The sequence below is a fragment of the Mustela nigripes genome, chromosome 12, assembly GCF_022355385.1.
Source record: "Mustela nigripes isolate SB6536 chromosome 12, MUSNIG.SB6536, whole genome shotgun sequence".
NCBI lineage: Eukaryota > Metazoa > Chordata > Mammalia > Carnivora > Mustelidae > Mustela > Mustela nigripes.
This window is the reverse complement of record NC_081568.1, coordinates 28,130,863-28,150,311: the sequence shown is the minus strand read 5'-3', so window position 1 is coordinate 28,150,311 and position 19,449 is coordinate 28,130,863. Positions and strand designations below refer to the sequence as shown.

Here is a 19,449-nt window from a genome sequence, read left to right as displayed (position 1 = left end):
CCTGATGATAGATTTAAAACAAAAATTTATCATTATTTTTGGAGAGAAATATGGTCAAGGAAATAAGACGACCAGCTTTGCTATATAAATGGTGCCAAGTACATTCAGTAATAGTTTCATTTAGGCCTGAATTCTGCTCTACAAAGAACTGAGTAACATCCTTATAAAGACAGTGTGTTAACATTTTTCCAACCTTTAATCATTTTAGATCTTAAAGGTAACTTAATCATACATAGTTTAAGAATCTCCACAGGACAAGTGCAAAACATGATGAAATATCTTCCTTTGCCTAATCCTAAGAATGTAATCAAGAAGAAAAATACACAGAATATGCAACCCAGGAATATAAACTGCTTGACTAAAATGAGCCGGACAACTAAGTGAATATGATTTTTCTTGTCACTACTAAACAAATGGTTTCTTATTCTTTAAAGTGTATGAGATCTATACATAAAATTACTTTTATAATGCATATATTGTCAATAAAATGGGGTCTATTGGAAAATGAATTTGTATCCATCAAAAATGTTAATTTGAAATAGGATTAAATGGCAAAATTTTCTCATCAACAAAAGTCACACTTAGGAAATCTATATTTTATTATATTCCATTTTAGGAAAGAGGACTATTCAACTCTCTTCATACAAAATGAGAAACAATGGAAATAATGCAAAGTAAATGTCAATCATAGGAACCCATCCTTCCTCTGCCATTTTCTTTTTTCACTTGGTATTTTCTCCAGGAGGTGTTACATACAAATGCTAAACTGTTAGGAAAGCAATACAAAGTCTATTTTTTAAAACTTTGTTGCCCATGAATTAAGGAAAGGTTTAATTATCTGAAATGTCACATTTAAAATTAGTAACATTTCCAAATGTTACATATAAAATGTATATTCTATATATCGCATTTCCTCATAGTAAGCATAGTCATGCATATTCATGTTCAGTTGTGTTCAATATTAAATGTAATCTGAATATAACATTTTGTAATATTTTGAATTTATATCACAGATCCTTCTAGGTGGACTCACAGACAGTCAGTTGCCTGTTCATGAGCGCCATCTACCATAAACGTGACAACATCTACAGAAGGATTGGTCATCTTACTGAAAATTCTAAGCCATCCTAACAAAATGAGAAGATCCTATTAATTCCTTGGAGAGTTTTTATAGCAAAGTTCAAAAAAGATAATTTGTTGCAGTTAAGATTTTTCTCTTATATAGTTTAGTAATTGCAAGATTTTACATTTTGTTTATTGTGGAGAAAATGACAGAATTGAAGAAATACACGGACTTTGGAAGTTCAAAATTTATCATTTTTGAAGAAGCTAATTTAGAATAGGATTTGATAACTAATTTGGACTATTCATCACATTGGTGGATATAATAGTTAAAATAAATTGCTCGATTTGATAAATGTTTAACTAAAATGTTTTTCAGTCATACATTGGTCATAAAACAAATATTTTACAAGATTTCTAGTCATTTCTTCCAAAACAGTATAACTGCATGCTAACATTTCATTAAGTCATGTTTCTCTTCTGGGAAATGTGTATTTTCATGTAATCTTTAGATTTACTACTATGCTAAGATTTATATATTCATGGTATCAATTCCTTTAAAGATAGTATTGTTCTTGGACTTGTATCCATTGCACCTTGTATATGCTTGACAACAGTTCAGCATCCAATAGCTGTGGAAGGGATGATCAAAATATATTAACTATGTAACAAAACAGTAAGTATATAAGAAGTAAACTGTGTTAACTTGTTTTTTGCTTTATGTAATTAAATTGTCATTAATAGACTAATGGGTATAGCTGTATAGAGACTTAAAAAAAAAAAACAAATATATTCATATATACCCAAATGAAATTTGTTCTTAAATGCTGTTACTGTGGTGGACTGTATTAGTTTCAACACTTGTGCAACAAAGTTCTGATGCTCCTCTTTTGAGATTTGTCTCAGAGACACTTTATGAGTTACACACAAAAATTAGGACTTCTAGCCATATTTCATTTTTCAATCCAGTTTGATCACCCTATGACTTCAAAATGACTTTTGATCATGATTTCTAAATATTCCCTTGTTAGAAGCATCTTAGTTCTCTCAGGGTGCCATAATAAATTACCACACTGTGCAGCTTCAAAAATATAAATTTATTTCTCCCGGTTCTAGAGGCTGAGAAGTTGAAGATCAAAGGGTTAACACAATAGGCTTATTCTGAGGTCTCTGCTCTTGGTTGTAGGTTGCTGTCATTGCCTCCAGGGCTCACAGGACCTCTTCGTGGGAGCACAGGCAGGGAGAGAGCAAGCTCCCTAATGCCTCTTCCCATAAGAGCACTAATCCCATTAGACGAGAGCCCTGCCCCCATAAATTTATTTAATCCTAATTACCCCCCAAAGCCCATCTCCAAATTCCATCATATTGGGACTTCAACATACACATTTGGGGGAGAACATAAACATCCAGTTTGTAACTAGGGAATAGGATTTACAATTCCAAAATGATTTCTGAAAATTTTTTGAACAATGACAACATATTTGGAATAATGGGTCTATCTTCACTAAATGCTACTTTGAAGAACAATATTCATTTGGATATACACATGTGATTATACATTTTTTAAAGTCACATTATTTTGCTATAGTACCTCTCATAGTAATAAAAGCAATTATTTAGATATAGATAGGTAGATTCATACATACATACATACATACACATAGGTATGGTCAAATCTGAGCTAATGCCTGACAATTTGTTATATGAAAGTTTAATTAACTCTTTTAGACTCTAATTTCATTAGCATATAAGTTGTTCAGAGTTTTGTTCTTTCCCTATAACTTAGTAAAGTTAGCTCATTCATATGAATGAGAGAGGCTCATTCATTATAGTGACTATAGAAGAAATTCAGTATCCTTCTAAAATAAGCAATGATTCGGGAAATGGAAAAGAAAAATTAATGTGAGAGAGGAATACAGAAAAGGTAGAGAGAAGAAAAAAAATCAAAGAATAGCTCTAGCATAAAAGGAAGAATAAAAACAATGGGAAAGCAAAAGTTTAAAGTTGGTTGGGTTTTTTAACTCCTAAAAATGCCTCTGATGCTGAAGACATCAGAGTCAGTGGAAAATTTCCTTTAGAAGTGGAAATAAACAGGAAGACATCTGGAGAAGAAATTAATTGGTTCTCTTTTCCTATAAGATCTTAGCTGATATGGAAACATTGTCATTGCACCAAATTGTTAAAGTGAAACAGACAACAGAGATCTTCTTTATCTTCCTGACATGTTCATTCTTGTGCTCACTTTAGGGTGGAGATAAAACAGTATTTTTTTAATGCTTCAGATATTTTAATATCATTTGAATTTATTCTTTCTTTCATTTTCCTTATACTTTAACTTTCCTTGTACTGCATATACCAAGCAGAAAAAAAAATTAGACTACTTTAATTACTTATTTACTCACTAATGCCAGTGCAACAGAATAAAAAATAGAGTATCAGAAAGGCAGAGAGAAAAAGTGAAAATTTCTTCATTATGACATGGTTACCAACAGCAGAAACATAGTATTTAGCTTATGATTTTCAAACCATTTCTATCCACTCTACTATTCCTTCTTATAATCTTTATGCAAATATTTAGTAATATTTTAGAGGGATAATAGAAGTAAAAAATCCTTATAATTTCTCTTTGTCCTCTATCTTCATTTAACCTTCCTCTTTTTGGCTTTTCTACATATGTTGACCTTTCTGTAAGGTGAAGAGATCACCATACATGATAATCATTTTCATAAATTATGAGATGATTTCAAAGCATACATTTTAGATTTTGATATAAGCTGCTTTTTGTCAAAATTTACTTCAATATTTCCCAAATATACTAGATATATATTTAATATATTATCTAATTATAGATCTTAGATTCATATAACCTGACCATTCTTCTCTTTCAACAGGACTTTAGACTCTACTAAGTTATTCAGCTTAATTACGGGCCATCAAAATGTTCTCTTTTAAAATACTATTTTACATCCATTACTGTCAAAGCCAGGAATCTTTTGACCCCAACGATTAATATCCCATACAAGTCTTAGAATATGAGGATGTTTAAAAAAAGGGGGGTATGTGTATCTTTCCTAGAGTCAGAATGTATGTGAAATGGGTTGGAAGGGTATCTCTTAACCTTTGTAAATCCTCAAATTGTGAATATCACAATGATATAATTTTCCCTGTAACATGTTGAGAAAAATAAGTTTCCTGAGATGTGGTTACCAGATGGTTGGGTAAGCCCACTCTCTAGAAAAGTATATCAGCTGTGCCAGAGATGGGTTTGAGTTTTTGACACTCAGTTACATTACGGATTGTTTTGGATTGTTTTAGTAGTTCGAGGGTTTTGAAACTCATATTAAATCCACAAATGCAAGCACTTCCGTTTGTTTTGTGATGGACAAATCACACTCACAGTACTGCAGGATTTTGACATCAGACTTGCCGTGGACAAACTGGAATACATGAACACATTTAAAGTTTCTAAGATGATATTTGGAAACTGTGGCATTGGAGAAGTTACTGAAATAACTGGCAAATATGTAGCCTAATAAAGACTTGATGTAATCGTTTTCAAACAATTAGAAGTTCACCAAATCTTCCTAATTTCTGCCAACCTAGTGGATATAAAAGACTATTTCAGTGAAATTACCTTAATTTGTATTTTTCTAATTTCTACTAAGGTTGATTATCTTTCAGGTATTTATTCTCTGCTTGTTTCTTCCAAGAAATTCCAGTCAAAGCTAGGTGTGCCTGTCAAAGCCAAGTGGCTTTGACACTCTTTTTAAAATTCTTTTATATTTAAAAGATTTTATTTATTTATTTTACAGAGATCACAAGTAGTCAGAGAGGCAGGCAGAGAGAGAGGGGAGGGGGAAGCAGGCTCCCCACCGAGCAGAGAGCCCGATGTGGGGCTTGATCCCAGGACCCTGAGATCACGACCTGAGCCGAAGGCAGAGGCTTAACCACTGATCCACCCAGGTGCCCCAAATTCTTTTATATTTAATTTTAACTTAAATTTCTGTATCAGTAAGACCCAATATTTTCATGCAAATAGGAAAATAGTATAATTCAGTATCATCTGTTTGTCTCAAATACAAGTACAGCATATACAGGATAAAAGCCAAACTCCTAAGCATGGATGTAACACTTTCCATGACTTCCCCCTCATCTGCCTCCCTAGCCTTACTTCCCGCTGCAGCCTGCCTTCCTCTAAATTCTCTAGCAATTCAGAACTATTTCATTGCTCCATACTTTTTTTTTTAAGGTTTTATTTATTTATTTGACAGAGATCACAAGTAGGCAGAAAGGCAGGCAGAGAGAGAGAGAGGAGGAAGCAGCCTCCCTGCTGAGCAGAGAGCCTGATGCAGGGCTCAATCCCAGGACCCAGAGATTATGACCTGAGCCCAAGGCAGAAGCTTAACCCACTGAGCCACCCAGGTGCCCCTCATTGCTCCATACTCTTGCTCATGCTGTTTCTTTGTGGAAATCTTCATGATAAGAAAGTGTTGGAATAGTGAGGAGAGAAAGGGTCTTGAGAAGGTTCAAGTTATACATGAGTAGCTCACACCCCACAGAAGTTAAAAGATGGGCTTTAATTTCCACTCCAAGTCACTATTTGCACCTGCTGTGAGGCAAAGTTCCAGACCAGAAGGGATCAGTGACCTACTAAAAGTAGACATCAGCCTTCATTGTGTTATTTTTTATTCTAATACACTACCTGGCACACAGGAGGAACTCCATAAATATTCAATGAACCCATGAATGAACCTCGGTAGTGGTGGCTAGCTGAAAAGGAAGAGTGAGAATTCATGATCAATTTGGGCTTGATAGAACCTTGGCGTCACTCTAGCTCAACACCCTCCTTTTCCAGATGAGGAATCTGAGGCCCAGGAAGATGAAGTGACCTGCCCGAAGTCCCCAGACTAGTTAATGATAATGCTAGGACTATAAAAAAGCAAGACGGGGCCCAAGCAAGTGGATGTAAAGAGCAGGAGGGATGAACGGTAGGATGTGGACTGCCATTTGATTCTCCTCTTGGAATGAGAGCGTTTTCTCCCACTTCGCTTCCTACGAAATCAACCCAGGGCCATGTGTAACTATTCCTACAGGGCCAAGCCTCTTTCTTCCTCTGACCTCCCAATCCGCTCAACAGTCCAAAGCAGTCATCACTGTTTTCAGAACTCACTTCTTTCCAGTTAAGAGTCTCCAAAAAACCTAACTACTTACTGCCTATAGAAGTCTAAATTACTAACATTCTTACCTTCCTCTATTGACCTATCCACTTTTTCCATCTTATCTCCCCATCTAGAAATGCTCCACATCGCCGGATTCCTCTACCCATTTTCCTCTAATTTCCTCAAAGGCTACCTACCTGTCGTTCTCCCTCTGAGCTGACAGTTTTTAGGTTGTTCTTAGGGGCTCTAACTTGAGCAGTCCCACAAGGCACCATTCTTCGATGGACCAGGCACTCGGCTCACTGCGGTCTATCTTGCAGTACTTAATAATTTCTGAGCAAGAACCTCTGCATTTTCATTTTGCACTGGGCCGCACCAATTGTGCAGCTGGTCCTTGTTCAGGCTCCTTGGCCCCCAGCCCAGCGCTGGTCATATCGGCCGTCCGACTAGATTTGGTTAAACTTAGCAATAAAGAATACAGTCTTGTGTGCGATAATGACAGGGTCTAGTTTTACACGAGCCGATAAAGTGCAGTAAGGAAACCCAAGCGAGGAGGCGCCCAGGGTCGCCTTGCTCTAGCAACAGAGGCTCGAAACCCCAGACGGAGCCCCTGCGCTGCTTCAGACCGGTTCCAGCTGGATTCCTAAAGCAGCTCAATCGCCAAATGGAATTCCAGCCCTTCCTCCGGCCGCAGCCAATCCCCGCAGCTCCTCGGGCTCCGAAACCGCAGCTGGCTCTGATTGGCCCACAGAGTTGGCGGCGGGCGGGTGGGTTTGGTGCCCACCCAGGGAAGGGGGTGGAGCAGGAGGTGGGCCCCCGAGCGGCGAAGCGGCCACTGCGCAGGCGTAGATGGAAACCGATACACAAACAAACAAAACCCACAGCTCAGAGGCCTCTAGCTCTTCCCCGCCCACCTTTCCCGGGCTCCGGCGCTCCCGCCTCCCCGCCGCCGGGCTTTTCCCCGCCCCGGTCAACGTCTGGGCACGTCCCCCTGGCGGCGCGGGCCACGCACGGCGGTGCACTTAACCTCTCCCCGCCCGGCGCAGAGTTAAAAGCCGGGGCGGCGCGGGCGGCGCGCACTGCTGGTGGCGGGGAGGCGAGGCGGGACCCCGGGCCTGCAGCCCCGCCGGGCGGAGGATGACTTGCTACCGAGGCTTCCTGCTGGGCAGCTGTCGGCGTGTGGCGGGCGGCCGGGCGGCGGTGCTGAGGGGGCCGGGCGCGGGAGGCCCCGCCGCGCGGCCGCGGCTCTGCGGGGACGGCGGCGGCCGGCGGCACCTGGGGCAGGGGCAGCCGCGCGAGCTGGCGGGCTGTGGCAGCCGCCCGGACGGCGGCTTCCGCCCGTCGCGGGTGGTGGTGGTGGCCAAAACAACCCGGTACGAGTTCGAGCAGCAGCGGTACCGTTACGCGGAGCTCTCGGAGGAGGACCTGAAGCAGCTGGTGGGTCCCGGCGCCTCCCGCTCCCTGCTGTGTGCGGACGCGGCCCCCGTTCACTCCCAGGCTCGGTCGCGGCTTCGTGGTGTGGCGAGACCGCTCGGGACCACCCTTCCTCCCCGGCGCCCTAGATGCCCTGCCTTCCCGGCTAGGTGCCCTCTACTCCCTCTGGCTTCGCTCGTAGACTCCTCGCTTTCTGTGTTTGTGCGTCGAGAGAGAGACGGGGGAGAGAGAGACAGACGGCGGGAGAGGGTCACTGTTACTGTAGAGACCCCCAAGACGGGGGAGAAAGACTTGGAGGGGGGAACAGGAGCCCCCAGTGGGAAGGGGTTGGGAATTCATTTGTGCGCTCACCAGCCCCACCCCCTGTTTTCCCTTTCGGGAATAGCAGCAACAGCCCCGAGAAAGGTGGGCGGGTGGCTGAGGTCTGGACGCTCTGGAAACAGGTCCTCAAGCCTCCCCCAGGAAAGGGGCCCCGGGGCATGGCTGCGGGAGGTGGCAGAGAGGGCTGTGGTACCGCGGACACACCCCCTTTTACTCTGCAGGACTGCGAGGCCTGAAATACTCCGGAAAGACAGTCTGAGTGAGCCTTTTCCGTGATGGAACGTGGTCGTCAGACAAGGTTCTAGCAGTTTGTTTGAAAAGCACACGTGTTTTGAGTTCAGGGTCTAGCAGGGGAGAAAATTTGACTTTGGATATATGCTGTTAAGTAGAAAGGGCAAGATGGAGGGCAGGTAAACTTGGTAATTATGAGATAAAAAGCCTGCGTCCATAACGTAGCAGTATCTCCACAATGGACTCTCTTTAGTAGAGATAGCAATATTTTTGCAAAAGTATATAAATCCATCTAAATGGGGGGGAAAAAAAAACCCGAATTTCCCTCTCCTCTCTCTCCTTTTGAGATTTCTGATCCCATGCGCTCTACTCACCAACGTTAGGGAAAGGAGAGTGAAGATGCCACCATGAACAGTATGGAAATCTCTAGTTGTTGATACCGTGCACCAAAAAGCTTGGAATTACATGCCTATAACCAAATCTTGTAGACTTCTTTACAGGAGTAGGCAGCCTGTTTTAAACTTCTGGTATGGTTTCTAATCTTCAGATTTGTTTGTAATGTTTTGTACAGGTATCAAAATGAGGTTGTAAATCCTTTCTGCTTAAGTACTGAATCTATTTTCAGCATTCTTGATTCTTTAATGAGTTAAATGAGGAGGGCCCCTGCTTTCATTAGATGGAAGTGCTAGGTGCAGGTTTGTTTTCTCTCCTTTAGTGTTTGCAGATGTAGCAATATATAGAAAACAGTTGTGTGATTTAACAAGAGGAGATCAATCACTTTGAACAGGAAGTTGGAGTAGTTTTGACAGGGAGTGAAGTAGATGAGGCAGGGAAGAATGATGCCAGACACAAGCGCATTATTTGTGTTGGAAAAGGTGTGTTCCTTGGATTGTACTCAGTTTTGCAGGATTTTTAGGTTAAAAATTTTAGGTTAGGTGAAAATACATATATAAATGTGTTCTTCATACAATTTTACAAAATCTCTCACAACAGTTTAAATTAGTACACTCCGTTGGCCTGTTTGAGGTGTGGGATTGCGGGTAGGATCTTGGGGTTCTAGGCCCAGTTCTGTGTGGTTAACTTCCTAGGGGCCTAATGTGTGACAACGATACCTTTTTGTAGTACGGTCAGGTTTTCAAAGTGCTTTCCCTAGGTCATTGTGTGATAGTAGGATTGGACTAGATCATCTCCAAGGCCTTTTTTAGTTCTGGTGTTTTGAAACTGTGGGTAACTTTTCAAGGCCTCAAGAAAATGCATGCCCTCTGAATTAGACTTTTGAACTAGATAGCCACTAATTAAAACTTTTTAAAATGTGGGCAAATCAATATGTCTTTAAAAATTGAACTACCTGGTGTACCCACTCTGAGTATCTAAAGAGAAATCTCTAAGGTAAATATTTGTCTTTGGCTAGGCAGTGTTGTTTGGGATAAGAAAACTTTGAGTTAAAACTTTTGTGCTATAGAACACATGGTTTTGTAATTGCAAGGCACATTTCAATTATGTTTTATTGGATTAGCTCCTTACTGATTTGAGTTTGTTTTACCATTTATATTAAAGGCACCGTTCAGAATGGAATAGCATTAGGTTGAGTGCAAGCCAAAGAATACTGAGCTGTGTAAAAGATATTAAGATATATGAATCACCTGAATTGGGTGTGTAAAAGAAAGTGTCCATGTCTCTTTTTTTTTTTTTTTGTGAGTTTTGGATCTTTTATTTTTTATTTTTATTTTTTTAATTTTTTATTTTTTATAAACATATATTTTTATCCCCAGGGGTACAGGTCTGTGAATCACCAGGTTTACACCCTTCACAGCACTCACCAAAGCACATACCCTCCCCAATGTCCATAATCCCAACCCCTTCTCCCAAACCCCCTCCCCCCACATGTCTCTTACTTTAGTCTCTGGCAGCATACCTCTTAATGTTTGTAGTGTCATGGTAACCTGAATTTTTTGATCAGAGGGTTCTCTTTTGTTGTTGAGGTGGTGATTTTGTTGCAGAATAGGTCTGTGTTAGGTTATTTGTTAAAATGCCAATAAAAGATGAAGGATGGAGTGTCAGTGTAATTTTATACCCTCAACCCTCATAGTTTTCTCACTTTGTAGAAACTTAAGTAGAGGAAATACTTAGTTGTTAGAGCCCGTACAGAGTAGGTTTCTATCTTTCAAAGTTGGTCAAAGTCTGACTTCCAGTTACTCGTTCACATTGGTTGCACTACTTTATTTTTTAAAATCTTGCGATGTTTCCTGTGAATTTCTAGGAAGGTGCCTTCGAAGTTACGTTACCTCTACTGGCTCATTACCTTGCAAGGGCTAATTAAACTATTACTGTGATTTGCTTACATCGTAAGAGATGCAGCTATTCAGAGATATGGAATTTTTTTTTAAAGATTTTATTTATTTATTTGACAGAGAGAAATCACAAGTAGATGGAGAGGCAGGCAGAGAGAGAGAGAGGGAAGCAGGCTCCCTGCTGAGCAGAGAGCCCTATGCGGGACTCAATCCCAGGACCCCAAGATCATGACCTGAGCCGAAGGCAGCGGCTTAACCCACTGAGCCACCCAGGCACCCTGGAATTTTTATTAATAGGGTCCATGGAACTCAACAAATTAGATCTTTAAGTGAATCAAAGCTGATTGGAAAGGGTTTTGACATTGTAAACATGGCTTATTGGCCAAAGAGTTACGTTTTATTTAAACATAGTATATACCAAATAAAATCGGAACTGTTTCTACTCTTTATCCCTACCCAGAAGCAACCTTCTTTAATGGTTGCCATTTTTAGTTTTTTTAATTTAATTATCTTTATAATGGGATAGAATAATTTCATTTGGCAGTCCCTGTATTACTGGATTAAATTATTCCTAGTTATTGCTTTCTTAGCATACTTAGGAGATGCAGCACCTTGGATTTTATTTACCATGTATCCTGAAAATGATGGTGTAGCTTAGGTTATAATTCTTGGGCAGATACTTTTGCCACATGGTGTGCATTGAGTGTAGTGTATGGGAGTATTTATCAAATTAAAGAATATGATCTGGAGTACTTCCAGGGCTTTCTAACAGAATCCCACTCCTTCAAATCTTTCAGATACAGGCACCAGAGTCCTCTATCTAAAGTGAACATCTGGCCGCTTTATTCCTCTGCTCAGAACTTCTCAAAAGCTCCCTCCCCTTAACCAGTAGAATCAGCTAGGAAATTTGTTAAAATGAGGATGCCTGGGGCGCCTGGGTGGCTCAGTGGGTTAAGCCGCTGCCTTCGGCTCAGGTCGTGATCTCAGGATCCTGGGATCGAGTCCTGCATCGGGCTCTCTGCTCAGCAGGGAGCCTGCTTCCCTCACTCTCTCTGCCTGCCTCTCTGCCTACTTGTGATCTCTGTCAAATAAATAAATAAAATCTTTAAAAAAAAAAAAAATGAGGATGCCTGAACCTCAGCACCACAAGATTCTGATTCAGGTCCTGGAGACTCCAGACTCTGCCATCCTGAACCACACCCTTAAGTTTGCTAGCTCTGTCCAGGGATCTGCATTTTTAACAAGTTCTCCAGGTTTGCAAGTGGTCCCCAGATGACACTTTGAGAAACATTGCTGTATGGGAACCTTTAGGATCCTTACTTAGTACTCCAGATAAGGCCCTTCATGAACTGGCTCCTGTCTACCTCTTGAGCTTCATTTCTGATCAATTTTTGTCCTGAGCTTCATTTTCCATTAATTTCAAACTACTTTTATTTTCATTAGGTGGTGTATTTACTGACCAGTAGTGCATTAAAATGGTTCAGTATGTAAAAGATACAGAAGGGTGTGCATTGAAAAGCCTTTCTCTTATTCTTGCCACTGGGCACAGTTTTTGTCCCTGGAAGTAGCCACTGTTAGCAGTTTCTTGTTTTTCCTTCCAGAAATAATCTATACATACAAATCAGCACAGTGAAATATTTTTCTTTGTCTCATCCTTTTTTACTTAGTGATTATATACTTTTTAAGCTATTCTGCACCTGTTCTTTCTTTAAAATAGTATGTATAGTATTCCGTTGTGTGCATGTCTTAATTTATTTAAATACATTCTATAATGAATAACATTTGTGTTAATTTATTTGCATGTGAATTAAACTTGAAGATAAATATCTAAAGGTAGAATTGTTGGGTCAAAATGCATGTGCATTTGACTTTTTAATAGGTATCACCAGATTGCTTCCCTTGGAAGCTGTACCAGTGTATACCTTCACCAGCAATGGATGAAAGGTGCTTTCCCCCCTCCATAAGCCATTTATCACTTTCTGGGTGTCTTACCAGGATGGTCCATGAAAAAATGGTATTTAAGGACGGTTTGATTTGCATCTATTAATGTCTTTACTTTTGCAGCCTCTTTTGCTTTGAATGTTCTTCCTTCCTCTAGCCAGTTCCTCCTTCCTCTAGCCAGTTCCTAGGCTTCCTTTGAGGTCAAGCTCCAGACATTACTTCCACAGGAAGCCTTCCTTGGGAACCTGGCTGTGCTCCTTTCTGCTACCAAGGTTGTGTTAGATGTTCTTTACTGTATCTTCCTAATACTTCCATATTTGAGCTTTCCACCTTTGAGTATAATCTGATTATTTTCTTCTCTAGACTTGAGGACAATGACCTCATCTTATTCATCATCCTCTCTATCTTCCCATCCCCACCAAAAAGGGTTCTGACTTTTTAAAAATGAGTTTTGGCTCTTTTCTCCTGGAGGCTCCAGAGCCTTATTTCCAACTATCGTTCTTTCAGAAGATTTTAGCTGCTGAATGCTTAAGGTTGAGGTTACCAGCACGAGTTGGTACAGGAACAAGGGTTTCATGGTTAAATACGTTTGAGAAACATAAACCTAAACAAGACAGAATTTTTATTTGACCATAGGATTTGGTGGGGGAAGGGGGTGCAGATTAGAAAAATGTGTCAAATTATGTGGAATACATCTTGGAAAATAGAGGCTTATGATATACTCCTTCCATAAATATTTGCAGCTAAATAGGAGACTCCTGAAGATGTAAAAGGATTGAATATTACAGTAGCTGAAATTCTGCCATTAACGTAATCATTGACCAATGTGCTTTAGAGCCCTGATTTTCCCCCTTCACTGTATCAGGATTACCTGGGGGAGATTTTAGAAACCAGGTATATATGGGCAGCCGTGAGCTTGTAAATAACATAATGTCTTACTATATGATCCCTTTTCCTGTATTTTCAATTATATGAATTACATTTTGAGTAAAGTATCGATGCACATTAATATCTTCTCAGCTAGTAAAGTGTAAGTTAACTTTATTTTTCACTATCAGTAATCTTTGTTAATATGTAACAGAAATGTGTATTTCAGAATATCAGCAAGTGTGTGGGTTATTTCTTTCCTTGGCAAAGTTCATTCTATATGATGTAGATTGTGCAGGAAATTCCACCAACCTCTGTAAGACCTTTTCATTCAAGAAGAGGTTAGCTGATTGGTTCTCTTCTTCCTAACTGAAGGTTGGTAGAATTGGGACTTGGGAACAGAATAGTTCTTGATTGGCCTATATAACTTAATCATTAAATTGAGGCTTAGGGCGCTAATGAGTATTTTCAAGCAGAAGTGAAATGTATAGCTAACATAGGAATGTTAGGAGTCTGTAGTGGGCAAGTCCTGAGTTAAGAGCAGGAGATAGGAGTTTTGATCCTGGTACCAGTTTATTAGCTTTATAAACTTGAACAAGTAACCTAACCTCTCTCTATTTATCAGCCTCTTTGACTTTGAAATAGGTATAATAATGTCTGCTTTTCCTTGCTTATATAATTTTTAGGAAGATCAAGTTAATCTATAATTTACATAATTTAGAGCAGCATAATTCTAATTTTTCAGGCACAGTAATGATCATTATGTAAATGCCACTATTATTTACTGAATTAGGTACCTAAAATGGTACTGCTTTGGTCACTTCAAAGTGTTTCCTTTATAAAATAGACCACTAAAAAGGCATGAAGATTTGTTGAATCTAACTCCTGCTTATGTGGTTTTTGTTATTTTTAAGCCAATTTCTTGGAGGAAGTGAGTCTTGATTTTTTTTTTTTTTTACTTTAAAGTTAATTCACTTTAAGTGCTGTCTAGTATTACATTGTTTGGATAATTAGATTGTTTCCATTTTTTAAATTAGAAAATGCAATTAGAAGTACAAATATGTCCATAAGCATTGAACAGCTCTGTGATTCCCCATGTTCTCAGTGGCACTTGGTAGACTTTTACATTTTTGCCAAAGTGATAAGTGTGAAATGATATCTTTTAAGTTCAGGATATCTTAATTAAATATTAATAAGGAAGAATTTATATGTGAATGGGAGAGAATAGTACTAGCAAGACGGCGGGGGGCACCTGGGTGGCTCAGGGAGTTGAGCTTCTGCCTTCCGCTCGGGTCATGATCTTGGGGTCCTGAGATCAAGTCCCACGTCGGGCTCTCTGCTCCGGGTTGGCAGGGGAGCCTGCTTCCTCCTCTCTCTCTCCTTGCCTCTCTGCCTACTTGTGATCTCTCTCTGTCAAATAAAATCTTAAAAAAAAAAAAAAAAAAAAAGACAGGGGGAAGTTAATTTTTTTGCCAACAAAAAGAACTTAAATGTTTTTGACTCTAATCCACAGTCAGGAAAATTTTATATCATGACTAAGTGCATATACTCATTTGAAATAAAAGATACAATGAAACAGTTGAACCAGTTAAAATGTAGTAGAGTTTATTTTTTTCTTAGTAATGTGGGTTGTCATCAATAAATTGATGTGACAACCTTTTTAAGGGCAGTTTGGAAATCTTTGTTCATGAATAAGTTTATAGAAGCTAAATAGGTAAGCCGGACCTTATAAGTATTAAATGTCATGTGCAGGAGTTGGCTTTATGTCCTAGTAATTTTCAGTCTATTTTAGCAGGAGAATACAACTATCACTCCTACTCTCTTTCCCCATAAGAGTGGAGTGGAGGGTCAATTTTTCTGAGACTTGAGCATTCTGGAACTAGTATGAAAGCAGCCTCCTGGTGGTGGTTGTTAGGTTGGCGGAATGGGAAATAAAGACTGAAGACTCAGTTAGCGGTTTTGGAGGCAGGCTATTTATTGCACGAGACCGGAGAAGAGCTGATGTCCAGAAGCCAAGCGGTGGCAGCATGAATGTGAAGGACGGGTTAGAGAAGCAGTTTACACGTATATTTATTGTACTTTGCCACATGGAGATTGAGTGTGAGGGGAGAATTAAACGGGATACTTGGGTTTATTCTGTTGATTATGTAAGTATTGTTAACTGATATATGGGGGAAGAGCAAATTTGAAGGAGGAATATGTCATCGGATTTGGATGGTTTTGGTGAGAGGTACTTGATCTACTAGTGGGGGGATTTAATGTAGACCTTTGAATTTGAGCCTGTAGCTCAAGAGAATGGCGTAAGCTGACAGTATATATTTCATAGTTACTGGTGCATACTTGGGAGATCAAGTCCCTGGAGTGAGGAAGTAACTCAGGGAAAATTATGTGGGACCAGAGAAGAAAGTTAAAGATGGAACCTTGAACGATCCCAATATATGAGGGAGTAGGTGAACAGAATAAAAAGAGGAATGTAGAAATAGAAAGAGAATGATGGGGAAACTAAAGGTAAGCACCTGAGAGAAAGGAGAGTGAAACTGAAGTGATCCAAGATAGATGCCAAATATACCTCAAGAAATACTTCAGCTTCACTGTAGCAGGCTTGATCATGCTAGGTGGAAGTTTACTTTTTAGCTGTTGACTAGGTGTTACTATTCATTTTAAGGCAATTCTGAATTAACACTCACTGCACCATTTAGGTAAGTGGGTATGCTTTTAAGAGTGCTTAAATTATGCCTTGTGAGTTTATGGACCAAACTGTCATTGTTCCAGAAAGTTTGTGCATTTCTTATGTGTTAAAGACTGATTTCCTTCCCTTATTGAGCTTTCATGTGAATTAGTACCTTGAGTACAAAGTCAGTGGCATTCAACTGACTAGTAAAATAAATCTTAAAAATTTGTATTTTTAATAAATTCAGTTTTGGTCAATTAAAAATATCTATGATATTTTAATAAAAGTGGTTGGATCATTTAGGAAATAGCCTAACTACCACATCTAACTTTAAGGTCAGCAAATTTTTGTTGGTTAAGTTTCCTCTTTTATTCCTTTCATGCTTTGTTGTATCTTAACTTTGGAGCCACCTAAGGAGAAGTGATGTTGGTTTTTGTAGATTTTGTAGGAGAAACTCTTACTCCTTGAATGAAACTCTTTTTTGCTCTTTCACTGAAGTATGTTGGACTGACATAGAATATGATATGGAAATATGTCGGACTGAAATAGATCTTTTAGATTCACATTGCTTTTTCCAGATATTCTGGTGAATAATCTTATAACTTTGTTTTTAATGCACATCAACAGTCTTTTTTGGGGGGAGGATATTAAAACTGGTGCTAATAGTGGTGGTGTAGCATTGCAGAATTGAGAATGTGTTCTAAATTTCAGTAATTTCTCTGATCTCTTCATTGTAGGACATAAAGAATGTGTTTTTGATTAAAGTCTGGTTTTAAATCTTTGAGGTCTTGTTATTTTCGGAGGGATAGCTAGCAATTTTTACCAGCCTTTGAATGAGAAGAGAACTTGAAAAACTGTACGTGCCAGTTGAATAGTGATTTCAGGCTTTGTAATTGATGCTTTCACTAAGGTATTTTATAAAATGCCTTATCTTGTATTTGCCTAGTTTAGCCAGTCCATGTTAATGAAGCTTATTAGCCAACCGTCTATATCTTTAAAGAAAATAATTAATATAAGAACTTGTATTCTCTAAATAAATGTACTGAACATGAGTTGCTAGAGAATTCACAAAAAACAACCTGGGTGGGAACAGAATGAAATGATATTTCTGCCCCAATATTAACTATTCTGATGCTAAATAAATTTTGTATTCAGGTTTGGAAATTTAGGAATTTTAGTGTTGGTAGCAAGACTTATTAAAATCATGGAAAACTTGAAGGTTTTTGTTAGTGCTTCAAAATTATTTTCTCCACAAATTTAAACCCCCTTCACCATCTCAAAGCACAGTTTCTTAACATTCAACTGTTGAGTAATCTTAATTTTCTGGAGTTTGCTGAGAGCCAGGAAGTGAGCACAAAAGCTTCTGAACAACCAAACTAGAATTTACAGTTATCATACATAAGGATTTCTGTCCTGTATTCTTGGGTACATGTTCTATATAATCCAAACAAAATTAGAGGATAAAAATCTGGACAGGAAACTGGGGACCAGCTACTCTTAAGTTCTATTTATAGCAGGTTAGATGCAGTACATTTGTTGAAACTATTTTAATAGCCTTCTTATACATTTGAGTTAGTTCTCATTGTCCTTGCCAGTTTTCAGTGCCCCATTAAATACACTTGATTGAGCTAAATTAATGTTTAAACTAATACAGTAGTAGGCACTCAAATATTTGAATGAATGAATTTTTTTTAATTTCAATTTCTAGCTATGTATTCACTCTTGAAATGGGCTCATGAGAGGTAATTACTGTAATTGTAACAAAATTATATACCATAGTAACTAATCTGTTAGAAAAGTCAGGAGTTTGATACTGAGTATTTATTGAGATTGACTCTCTGCCCACTGCACCAAGAGGGCTGTTGATACTGAGTATTTTAGTTTGAGATTCCAGTTAGATATCCAGAGAAAGATGTCCGATACACTGTTGCATACATTTATTTGGAGCCCTAAAGAGAAGCCAAGTTTAGCAGTTGGGAGTCCTCTGCATACAGATCTCTCACGGAAAGCCTCGAAGCTAGAGATCACCAGGGAGAGAGTAGAGATGAAGAGCATTGTGATCCATATTTACTGAGGAATGGTTAGTACGGTTTTAGTTAATTTGTAATTGGGTAATGGTAGTATAATAATCTGAATGTTAATGCTATGTTCATTTATATTCAGAAATTCTATTCTTAAAATAGTTTTTCAAACCTATTATATGTTGATTTTTTTTAATTAAATGAAGGATTATCTAATTATGACCTTGGTCACTTGCTTCCCTTTAAAAAATACTTTTGATGTTAGTATGGTCTGTCTAAATATGAATCTTATGTCTAGGTTCCAGAGTGTTGTACAGATTATCAGATCTAATGGATCTTTTTGAGTTAACATTGTGTATTATCAAATAGCCAAATATGTCCTCCCCTCCCTCTTTTGAGGAGCCTACATTTCCCTTTTGATTGTAGAGTAAGGACAAAACTATTTTAAAACTCTTAACCCCATATTCATAAACAAAAGACTAGAAAGATAGATATATCAAAATATTAACATAAATTGTCCTGGGACAATAAGATTATATGTATTTTAAAATTTTCTTTATATATATGTATCTTTGATATTTTGTTAATAATTTTTAAAAGGTAAAATACATATTAAGGATGCTACCTAAAATTTGGTTTTACTTTTAATTGAGTAATCTAAAAGGAATATATTTAAGATTGTATTTTGGACATGTACTTGAAAAACTGATACTGTACCATCAAGAGGCAGAGTATTAAGGGAAGTTGGAGAAGGAAAGAAAATAACATGCTTTTTAATTCTCTCTACCAGACAAATTTCATAGTGGATTAAATGGATATGCACTAAGGATATGTCTAAACTTCTCTCAACATTTTACTTTATGGATTATTTCGTAGACATATACTTTAAAAGGGGGACATTGCAAAAATACACATCAGTGGACTAGGAGAGATAATTCTTGAAGGATATATATCTTCATATCTAAAAGTTACCCAATTTCTGGGAGCTAACCTGGCCTTTGTTTGGATTGTGTGGGGTAAATGCCAAATAGAGTTCATAAATGTGAACAGAAGAGAGCTGCAAATCCAAGTGGAACAAAGGTCATCTAACTGCCTTCTAAAATACTAGTTTATCTTTGGTCTTCAAGTAGCTGCATGTGATGTGTTACAAATTCATTAAAAAAAACACTCAAGGGGCACCTGGGTGGCTCAGTGGGTTAATGCCTCTGCCTTCAGCTCAGGTCATGATCTCGGGGTCCTGGGATCGAGCCCCGCATCGGGTTCTCTGCTCAGTGGGGAGCCTGCTTCCTCCTCTCTCTCTGCCTGCCTCTCTGCCTACTTGGATCTCTGTCTGTCAAATAAATAAATAAAATCTTAAAAAAAATTAATTAAAAAACTCAAGTTGAAAAATAAGCAAATTTTGAGATCTTATTAACTACATAATTCAGGAAACTTAATGCTGTTTTTAATAT

The 19,449-nt window shown here is 38.6% G+C and overlaps 2 protein-coding genes and 1 long non-coding RNA gene across 7 annotated transcripts in view; 2 read left to right on the top strand and 1 right to left on the bottom strand.

Annotated features, from left to right (window-relative positions):
• Window positions 1–1,891, top strand: part of RANBP3L (RAN binding protein 3 like) — a 46,322-nt gene extending 44,431 nt beyond the window's left edge. For all 4 annotated transcript variants that reach the window (XM_059417009.1, XM_059417008.1, XM_059417010.1 and 1 more), the window contains one exon: window positions 1,014–1,891. In XM_059417009.1, the coding sequence (XP_059272992.1) occupies window positions 1,014–1,057 (44 nt within the window). In that variant the 3' untranslated portion in view covers window positions 1,058–1,891. The remainder of the gene's footprint in view (window positions 1–1,013) is intronic.
• Window positions 1,609–6,870, bottom strand: LOC132028251 (uncharacterized). Its single transcript, XR_009407381.1, has 3 exons — window positions 6,419–6,870; window positions 5,765–5,832; window positions 1,609–1,694 (listed from the first exon to the last, which is right to left on the bottom strand). It is a non-coding gene; the product is annotated as an uncharacterized LOC132028251 (long non-coding RNA).
• A 214-nt stretch (window positions 6,871–7,084) lies between these two features.
• NADK2 (NAD kinase 2, mitochondrial) overlaps window positions 7,085–19,449 on the top strand; it is a 45,912-nt gene continuing 33,547 nt past the window's right edge. Inside the window, exon 1 of one of the 2 annotated variants that reach the window (XM_059417005.1) lies at window positions 7,085–7,658. In XM_059417005.1, coding sequence (XP_059272988.1) covers window positions 7,359–7,658 — 300 coding nt within the window. In that variant the 5' untranslated portion in view covers window positions 7,085–7,358. The remainder of the gene's footprint in view (window positions 7,659–19,449) is intronic. The other variant, XM_059417006.1, reaches the window with a different exon arrangement.